Genomic DNA, 10,506 nt, shown 5'->3' with positions numbered 1-10,506 from the left:
AGTTGTACTTTACCCTTAAATCTAAAACTAAGTAATATCTTTTAGGATGTAAATATAGTCATAACTAAGACTATTTGTAACACCAACATATATAAGCTATAAAATAGATTTACAACCAACATTATTATTTTCTTTGAAGAGTTCCTATTATCCCTAAACCTCACCATTCTCAGTTCAACAGCACAGCAATCCTTCAACAGGTCATTCAACATCATAAGCTATAGCCTTGCTACAAAAGCTTTAAGCAGGCAACCAAATCATGCATACACCATATTGCTTTAACTTTTCAGTTTTTTTTAACTATCTGTATGACACTCACAGACGGATATGGAAACATGACCTTTAAGGGCCCTCCAAATATATGGAAAAATTTACAAAAGACTAACTAAGCCCAAGTCGGATGCATATTCTTATTCAACACTCATACCTAAATCAGTAACATAGTACATTCGTGTATTGAACAAAAAAAAAAAAAAACATAATACATTCGTATCTTTTCACATTATATCGATCAGAAATTAGATCTCTGAAGCCAAAAAGGTGGGGGTTCCTCAATCCTCCCCACCCACATGAACCTTTGCCCACTTCTCTCTAGTTCAACAGCTATTGAACTCAGTTGCTGCATTAAAAACAATCACAAGCTACCAAACATGGAAATACTACACTTTTACTAGGTTGCAAGTGTAGCCAGTTTAAGCACTAAGGAAAACTATTACCACCAGCAAACAACTGACATAACTAACTAAACTGATTTATTTCGGTTCAATGATTTCAGTTCCTTCCAAAGAGTTCAGTTGGTTCGGTTATTTTGAAAGGTTTAAATCCATCAAATGCTCACCCCAAGCTGCAATTACACTAGTGGCGATTTTATGAAATACAGCCTACCTCATTTGAGTCTCCGAAAGAAGCATCACTCATCATCAGATTAATTAAAAATCCCAACAGTCAGCACAGATATTAAATTGAGACATTTAAAAATTTAAGTAAATCATGAAACTATTTATCATTCTTTACATATGTATGCTTCTTATATAACATGTATGGAACTGATGAATACTGAAAAAGAAACTGAAAGAGGAATTTCTCTAAGATCAAGATTATAAAAGTAATTCATGCTAACTAAATGAATGCAAGGTAATTCATTCTTCATGAAAGCGAGCTGGTTGGAGCTTGTAAGACCATACTAACTAGATTTGAATTCTTACCTGCTATTATATATATATATGCTAAACCACTGGAACAAAGACTAAAAAATGTTATCAGAAGCCTATTACCGAGTAAAGAAAAAAGAAAAAAAAAGTGAAAGGACAATTAATGGCATCCTATTTGCTATTTTATACTTGAACTGTGCATGATGACCTAGGTTGAGATACACTAATAAAGGCAAAGCAAGGATGCATGTAGTGATACTTAAATTCTGGAAACTTCCCAATTTGAACTCTAAGCAAGGATGCTGCAAACCATTAATAAGAAAATGACACTGTTAATATTAACCATATGTTCTGAATAGAAATGAAAATGATTAGCCAAAGTTTATCATGTATCTAGTTAAATGCAATCACAATGAATTCTCCAAAGTATAGACATACTAAAAGTTTTTAGATACTTTCTCTGCAACCGTCCTCAGAGTACTTAACAAAAACAGGGGACAGAAAATCAACTTGTGAAACTAAACCAACACAACTGCAAGAGGTCAAAGACGCGACATGACAACAGATATTTTATATTGCTCTACTAACGACCACTCGTCCCCATGCCGCCACCCTTTACAATGTTTCTCCCTTAACAAAGATTTCACTCCACATGAACCAATTGGTGTCCTTCAGTCATGTAGTTGGCCATTGATGCCATTGCTATATTGCCTTCTAAAGCACTCCTTTCACCTATAAGGTTATAACTGATTTGGTTTTCCATTGATCAATCAAGAACTTAGTCATTCTCATAACAATTCTATGGCTAAAGCTAGTTTAACATTATCACAACACAAGCATCTGAAAGCAGCCCAGGGTAAGCCACCCATATCTTCGTGCCCATCATTTATCACATTTATGGTAACTAATCAAACTTATCAGACAACCAAATAAACTGAAAACACACTCATCTTGTCCAACAGAACGACAAAGATTATGTTGCATAAACCAAACGGCAAAGAGTGGTCGTCTTGATCTTGTGTTTCAGTTCAGGGTCCATAAATCACTGCTTCCCATGCGTTCTAAAAAAATGAGTCTGCAGCTCTTTTGCTCTCACAACTACAATAAAACAGGGAAAGGTTTGGATGTAAAGGAATGGGAAACACTAAAATAAGTACAGAATAAAGAGATCGGTGTTCAATCAACTATCCAAACATGTTGAAGACAAACGAAACAACAGGAAAACCAAAACAGTTTTGGGATTTTTAGTCAGCTCAGACACAACGACAGCAACAATCTTGTTATTCCTATAGATCTGAGTACAATTACTAGACTATGAATTAGCAATTTAGCATTGAATACGACCCAATATACCAATCCCATTCACTCATACCCTGAGAATCTGAAGCTTGGTGGAGAAGGCGATGGCAACCCAATCAGGCTGGGAAGATGACCACTGTAACTGCTCGATTTCAGCTCCAGCGGTGTAGGCAAGGATGGGGTCAAGCCCGCCCTCCACAGGCTGACTCATGGAGGACAAGTCCCAAATCAAGGCCTGGGAATCATCCCCGGCGGTGCAAATGTGGCAAGAGCTGTGGGGTGCCCATGCGATGGCATTGACACTAGCCTGGTGCCTCTGCAGCTCAACTACCGGCAGTGTCGGGAAGCGGATATCCAAAACAACAACCTTAGCACTGTCCATAATTATAGTAGCCATATATCTCGGGTCCTGCTTGTTCCACCCCAACCGTACAAGCGGAGTATCGGGCTCCGAACTTTCATAAATGATAGTGGAGTGCTCCTTGTCGCGCAGGTCGAAAACCCTAACGGACCCATCAGCAGAGACGGAAGCAAAAACACCGACGCCGCCCCAGGCAATATCATAAACCTCCTTATCGTGGGCGATAAGCTGGGTATCCACCGTCTCCCTCTCGATATCCCATATAGTACAAGTCGTATCAATGGAGGAGGTGCCGATTCGCTTGGGCTCCGCCTCATTCCAGTCGAAGGAGGTAAGAGGACCGCAGAATTCACTGTTCTTATTGCCATTAAGGAGAGACTTGAGGTCGACGCGGGAGTGGTCATCGGAGATGCGCCAAATGCGGAGGAAGTCGGAGGAGGTGGCGAGAAGGTCGGGTTTCTGGCACTCCTTGTCGGGGATGAAGATGGTCTTGGTCGGGGGATAAGGATGATCGAAGGAGAGATTTGCGTCCGATCGGATCTCGCCATTGGAGTCATCGAGCTGGACAATCTCGAGGCGGTTGTTGTAATGCTCGAGCAAGCTGGCGATGGCGAGACGGTATTTCTTGTCGCGGCGGACACTCCAGTTCATGGCGTAGATATGCCAAGGGGCCTCGTAAGTGTATATCTCGGATCGTTTCTGCTGCTCATCGGAACCCTCCGGGTTAGGATCGCTGCTAGCGGCCATCTTCCACTGCCACTCCCTTTGGTTTCTTCTTCCAAGGCTATACCACAGATATGTTACTACCGGATCAAATGAAGATTATAGAAGATAAAGCCTGCCATTTTCGTTTTTTTTTTTCCTCTGACTTAAATAATATTTTAAAATTGTGAAGGACTGAAAATGCGTTTGAAATAATGTTATCTCCTCATTAGTATTTTCCATTCACGTGAAAAAAATATGGGTCTTGTATTTGAATATAACAGAATATTCTTTTACATAATATTATATTTGAACAGATGTAGTTTTATAAAATATTTAATGTGGTAATTGAATCATCAATACATATATTTTTATAAAATGGTTAATATTGTACTTGAATTATCAATATGTATTTTTATATTATTAAGAGGGATAAATTAGCCAAAAATGCTGAAAAAATTATTTTCAAAATACGCCGATTTTTAGAAAATTAGGAAAATAGGTTTATTTTAGAGAAAACTAGACGCGTTTTCTGTACAATTGTCAGGAAAACGCGTCCAGCTGAATGACCTTTTCTCCAATGGTAAATTCCAAACGGTCAAATTTCAAATCCTACAATAGTAAAATTATAAATAGCCCAACAGTAACTTTTTTTCCCTGTATAAACCTAGGCTAGTTTTCATTATTTTCACTCAAATTCAATTCTCTTCATTCTCTTCGTTGTATTTATTCTCTCTATTCTCTCAAGATTAGTTCCAAATTTTCCAATAAATTTCTATAAAAATATTCTAGTTTTACTTTATTATTTTGTAAATTATTCATTTTAATTAATTTCTCACGAATGACAAGTTCTCTTATTCGTTTTGATGACAAGCACACTCCTGCCATGCAATTGGCAATAATAAGGAAAAAAATTTACTTTATTAATTTTAATTAAGTTAATTTTAAAGTTTTTAAAATTTTTAAAATTATAATTTATTTTGTTGATAGAAATAGGCGGATGATTGGGTTTTGGAGGGGTTCATACACAATCTATCAAAGAGCGAACCCAATGCAGTTAATTTTCATTTGCAATAAACGAGATTCTTACATATGCCTTGTATGCTCGGGGCCTATAAATTAGATCCCACACTTATCAGCGCACTGGTGGAAAGATAGAGAGACCTAAGACACAGACATTCCACTTTCCGTGCAGTGAGTGTACGATCACACGAGAGGACGTGACTTTACAATTGGGCTTACCTGTGGATGGGCGAGTCATTACGAGGCCAGTTATCATTCTCATTAAGGAGGACCTCTGTGACGCACTATTAAGGAAGGTTCCGAATAAGTTTCAAGGTGGTTGGATAGAGATCAAATGGTTAGAAGAAAATTTCAATAAACTTGATGAGCACGCGACTGCCCTTGAAAAAGAATAATATGTTCGAGCATTCATCCTGAGGTTAATCGGGGGCCTTCAAATGCCCGATAAATCTTAAATTATGGTGCAATTAAGGTGGCTACTACATCCAGTTAACTTCAAAGAATGCGATCAACTCAATTGAGGATCAGCCGTGTTAGCCATGTTGTACCAGGTGACAGAACCGAATAAGATGTCAATCAGTGGTTGCATGCTCTTGCTACAGTTATGGGTGTGGTGGTGGCTACCATTTTTACGTCCCTAAATCGACGCCCCTTATACATTTCCACTGGTGACAAAGTAAAATTCATTTGATAATAATATATTTACCATAGTAAATGTTGTTTATTTTTTATATGTTTGAATTGACACATTGTTTGAGTAGGTGGAACTTTCGACTGAGTTATGTGGGACTACCGGAGCAGCTTGAAGATATTCGGCTATTGTTAGATCAACGTTCAAAAGTCGAGGTTAGTTGTTGAATTTTTCAAACATATAATAATTATGTAATTATTTGAAATTTAATATTTTGTAGAAAACAAAATTTAGAATTGTGTACTATAGTTTGTATAGATGTCATACGTCTATCAGGTAATCGTAGAATGCATCCCTCCCGAAAATTTCACCAATCGCAATATATGAGACGTGAATGTGCCATTGGTAACTTACATGAAGGTGGAGATACACGAATCAGATTGAGTGATGCGGTAGTTCGGGTGGAGGCAAAATATTTTGCCACCATCGCAAGACATTGAAGCACTGCACAAGCTTGATTTGTGGGGAAAATTGACGAAGATTGACGGTAATTCCATAAGGAATATATTGACATTTGGGAAAGTAAGAATGATTTCATACCTATGCACGAACCTTTTTACGCACCGAAAATGGCAACCTCTACAGAGTACATGCCATGGTTTAGATACCACAGGATGTCATATCTACTATTAGTGGAGGTAAGGAGGAGGCAAATTCATTCGAAGAGGCCAAGACAATCACCCTGGAATCATAGGTCTGGACCATGTGGCGCAACTAACTTATGCCACACTATACACTTATCTGTCGATAGTGTCGCAAACACCGCCTGTGTACTTGTTTTACCAATGTGGCTTATCTTCGTGACCACCAAGTTTTGTGTTGCAACTCATATTTCACTTTGTTAAATTCTAATGTATATTGTATACAAATTTTCCATCCATAATATTTGATATCAATAATTTAAAATAATTTTATAAAATTTTAAAGGTAAATTATTAAAATGTAAGTTTGTGAATAATTTAATTGTATTAAATAAACTATACCCAAAAGAATGAAAAAAAATCTATAAATAAATAAATAAATTTGTTAACAAGGTATTGCCCTCAATGCATCCCCTAACTGTTGACATGTTGCTTTAGTATGCCTTGGGTTCTTACAATAGTTGCATAACCTCGGTTGATTGGTCCTTTCCCAAATTTATATATTGCCACGTATCTAAGTTGAATTCAGCTAACCTTTTGGGTGACAACACAACGATATATTTGGTACCAACTCGAACAAGGCACTCGACACAAGCGGCCACATACTCTTATCTAGGATCGGTGGGAATTCAAATTTCCATACATTGTACATGCATTCTAGTTGTACACTTCATTAATATATGGTGTGTACTATATTCGTGCCTGTGGACATGCAGCAATTGCATGTGTGTATGGGAATCGAAGTGCTTGGAATTTCCTACAATCGCAGGTCCCTCGTGTTAAGGAAACATGGTACACTACCCCAACAATATCTTAGTCGGGTCTAGTGAACTCCGTGACCCAAAATGATAGGTTTGGATGCGAGTGACACACTACATACATAAATTTTAATGTCTTTGCATTTTGTTTACTTTCTTTCATCACATCCTTGCACCAAATGTGACCGCTCACTATTTGTCTGACATATTTTTACACCTGCTTTGGAAATAAGGCTACTTAGCAAAACTATGTTTCTTTGATAACCGAGGTTATTGAAAAATGATACGCCTCCTTCAATATGAAATTGATGCATTTCATTAGGTTCGTTGTCATGTGCCCATATTGTAAACCCCCATCATACGATTGTGTCCACTGATCGAAGGAGTATTTTAGCGAAGTACGTCATACTAGCACTGTTGGTGGCACACAAGTTATCCAACATTTCATGGAAACAATGTTGGACGAGCTCGTACCTTATCAAATATTAATAAATAATATACCCATGAATGCAAACACTATATATGGTATATCATGATTTGGAAATAGTGTCAACTACATACCCATGTCAATGAATTGTTGTCACTGACAATTCGAATGGTATTTTGTCTTGTAGTTAATAACAATATGTCTTATACAATACTTATAGTGGGTACGATCCCAAAGGCTACCATGTTGTTTAATTGTGGCCAGAATTTCAAGTCCCTTTTCGAAGATGATGCATATATTAGGTTGCATGACGACATAACCGGCTCGAGAAGAAATCCCAATCATCTATCTTTTCTCCCAGCGTTATTACAAATGCTATCGAAAGAAATATCTAATTACCATCTAAGGCAATAGCCAATAACAACTGATGCTCATACCTTTTATACAACCAAGTGCAATAATTTTGTACCAATGGCTTAAGTACCGAAAAGATTCTCTACGTTGGTTGAAAGTTCAAAAGAATCGATAGAAAAATCTTTTTTTGAGGGACCAAATGATCGCGAAAATACATTGGCTTCATTTCCAGATTGGTTACAGAACCTAGTACATACTGATATAGTACTTGGCACCATTGTCACAAATCATTATAGGACTTGTCCCATCCGTTATACATCTTCTCCAGCTCTAAATGTAGGGAGTAAAACATTAATTCTTTTATACCCCATGTTACGATCAAAATCTCCATCGGATTTCCAATTGGTGTAGGTTGATGGCATACTGATATAAGTGTTTTTGACCTAAGACGTCAGATAGTGGAAGTTGAAATCGAATGCACTGACTGAATGATATGCTTGAGTGTCGAAATTTTGGTTATCGGGATACCCTGATTGATGAACAGAATGGCCACCAAAGTTGAAATAGGTGCCTAAAACTGAAGAATTTCTTCTCATTCATGATTTTGAGACATCGTAATGGGAGCTTTGTAACAAAGTAGTGAACCCACCGCATGATTGTTGGATCTGGTGCCCTAAGAGTAGTATTTTCATCTAAGAACACTTGTAAATTTATAATTAGATTGGTTAATAAAACAAATTTATTGATCACAATTAATATACTTTGTATTATTGTCCTCAAATGGTTTTTGCACGCAAAGAAAAATGGAAACAAATGTTGCTCACTAGTTTTCTACTGTTTAACTAATACTAAGCAGTATTACGTAGTCGAATCGTAGTATAAAAAAACTTGTATTAGTAGACGAACCTAAACATGTCCTTAGTCTAATCGAGAATGAGCAAATCAATTGAAAAACTAATATGCCATCTATCAAGTCCAATTGGGGAGATGCCTTGTCTTAGGCATCGGAGCGGATGGCTCCCTAAAGATAAAGGCATAGATGTGACTGACTTGACTAATAGTACATTGGACACGACCTAAGTAGAATAGTTTCTGAACCCGTTTATGAATTTATTCACTTGTGATGGTCATAATGTGACATACCTAAATCCTGAGTGGATGGTGGACTATGTATGCATGACTTATACACTTTGATTTAAGTAAAAGTCCGAGTTCAAATAAATGAGGAACTGAAAACTAGTGCTTTGGGTGTACGACTACTGTAGTCTGTAGCGTCATTTACAATAGGGGAATTCATAACCTAAAACATGATTAAATGATATCCTCTCATTGGCACTACATGGTTAATGAAAATAAACGTGGTTAACGGTCGTCCGTCTTTGTGATGGATGACTTGATCTTTATTTGATAATGATTGACTTTTCATGAAGGAAGATGTAATGGTTTCCATGAGATAAAATAGGACCAGATTGGGAGAACGGATATTATCCTAAAGAGATCAAAGATATCCTATGAGGGTAACACACTTATGACAAGGTCAATGGACGAGCACTGAGTAGTTGCTTTCGTAATGGTATGTCGTTGGGGAGAGCTTAGTTACAAAACTATAGTGGAATGACTTCATGACTAAATAAGTTTATAATTAATAGGTGAAAAGCTAGAACTTAATTATAGATCATTTGAGCCTCAACCATATATGTCCAATCGGTCTCTCCGCTAACTCGTTAAAACCATAATGAATTGCATGTTTGAATAGAAATAAATGGAATGGATAGGAAAAGAGAAACGTGAAACATTCATGAAGGATTATGGTTTTCTTCGAAATGAAGAAATGGAATCATTTGGAAATTAATGTAGGTTTCCATAAATGGAAATTTCTTAGCTATAGATACGCTATTATTTTCTTTTAGTATTACTAATCTATTCTTTCTGGGTTTAGTGTATGACTCGCATTAGGGGCACAGTTATTGTAGCAGCCACAGATCCAGAGAAAATAATCTGAAAGAACCGCCGACATGAGCAACATCAGATGCAAGAACAACTACCACCTGTTGAAGTTAACGTACCACGTGACAATCCATTGTTTGGCGACGCTGAAGATAACGCCTGAAGAGATCCACCAACACAACAATTACTTGCAAACGTGCATATGGCTCAGAATGAGAGAAATTTACGGGACTATGCCTTACCAAGTCTAAAATGGTTTAGAAAAGTATATCAAGACCGACGATTACAACTAATAGTTTTGAGATCAAACCGGCGATGATACAAATGATCCAAAATAATCTGCAATTTAGGGGCACTATGATAGAGGAACCTAATCAACATTTGAAACGATTTCTTAACTTTATGATACTTTTAAGTATAACAGGGTCACTGATTATGGTATTCATCTTCGATTGTTCCCCTTTTCTCTGATTGATAATGTCTTTTCTTGGTTAGACTTGTAGGCTCTAAGATCCATCACAAATTGGGATGAACTTGCTGGAAAATTTTTACAGAAGTTTTTCTCGATTAGTAAAGTAGTCCTATTAAGAAGAGAGATTGTTGTCTTTAGACAGAATGAAGGAGAAAGCTTTTATGAGATGTGGGAATGCTTCAAAATGTTGATTCAAAAATGTCCCCACCACGGATTTCCTGAGTGGATGAGATTGCATATATTTTATAATGGGTTGGATGCAAACTCAAGATCTAGATTAGACGGAGCAGGAGGAGGAGCCCTTATGAATAGGACATATGAGGATGCGTATGAAATTATTGAAAATATGACATTAAACTCCTTTAAATGGCCAACAGAATAATTCACATATGGCTAGAAACCCGCTACGGTCAGAGCCATTCAAGAGTATGACAAGTATTAGCAAATAGTAGATAGATTCAACTGTATTGAATCTGCTTCTACAATGTCTATGCATGGAGGAGACAAGCCACTCTTCCATTATATTAATAATATTGCTGAGGATATAAATTACATTGGGAATAGGGGTGAAAACCCTTATTCGAATACAGACAATCTTGGCTAGAGAGATCACCCGAATTTGAGATAGAGAGGAAACTAAGGAGGAGGTAATAGTTCAAATAAGGTTAAAAATACTAACT

General features: G+C 37.1%; 1 protein-coding gene and 1 non-coding gene across 2 annotated transcripts; both read right to left on the bottom strand.

Moving 5' to 3' along the window:
• Positions 1-1,483: 1,483 nt before the first annotated feature.
• LOC105776129 (WD repeat-containing protein LWD1) lies at positions 1,484-3,707 on the bottom strand. Its single transcript, XM_012598626.2, has 2 exons — positions 2,524-3,707; positions 1,484-2,249 (listed from the first exon to the last, which is right to left on the bottom strand). Exons 1-2 carry the CDS (start codon positions 3,556-3,558, stop codon positions 2,244-2,246), a joined length of 1,041 nt encoding a protein of 346 aa, XP_012454080.2. The 5' UTR covers positions 3,559-3,707; the 3' UTR covers positions 1,484-2,243.
• Positions 3,708-9,931: 6,224 nt separating this feature from the next.
• Positions 9,932-10,042, bottom strand: LOC128034229 (small nucleolar RNA R71). The gene has a single exon (XR_008190359.1). It is a non-coding gene; the product is annotated as a small nucleolar RNA R71 (small nucleolar RNA).
• Between the last annotated feature and the right edge of the window lie 464 nt (positions 10,043-10,506).

Source organism: Gossypium raimondii, chromosome 10 (genome assembly GCF_025698545.1).
Source record: "Gossypium raimondii isolate GPD5lz chromosome 10, ASM2569854v1, whole genome shotgun sequence".
Lineage (NCBI taxonomy): Eukaryota > Viridiplantae > Streptophyta > Magnoliopsida > Malvales > Malvaceae > Gossypium > Gossypium raimondii.
This window is presented reverse-complemented; position numbering and strand designations above follow the sequence as displayed.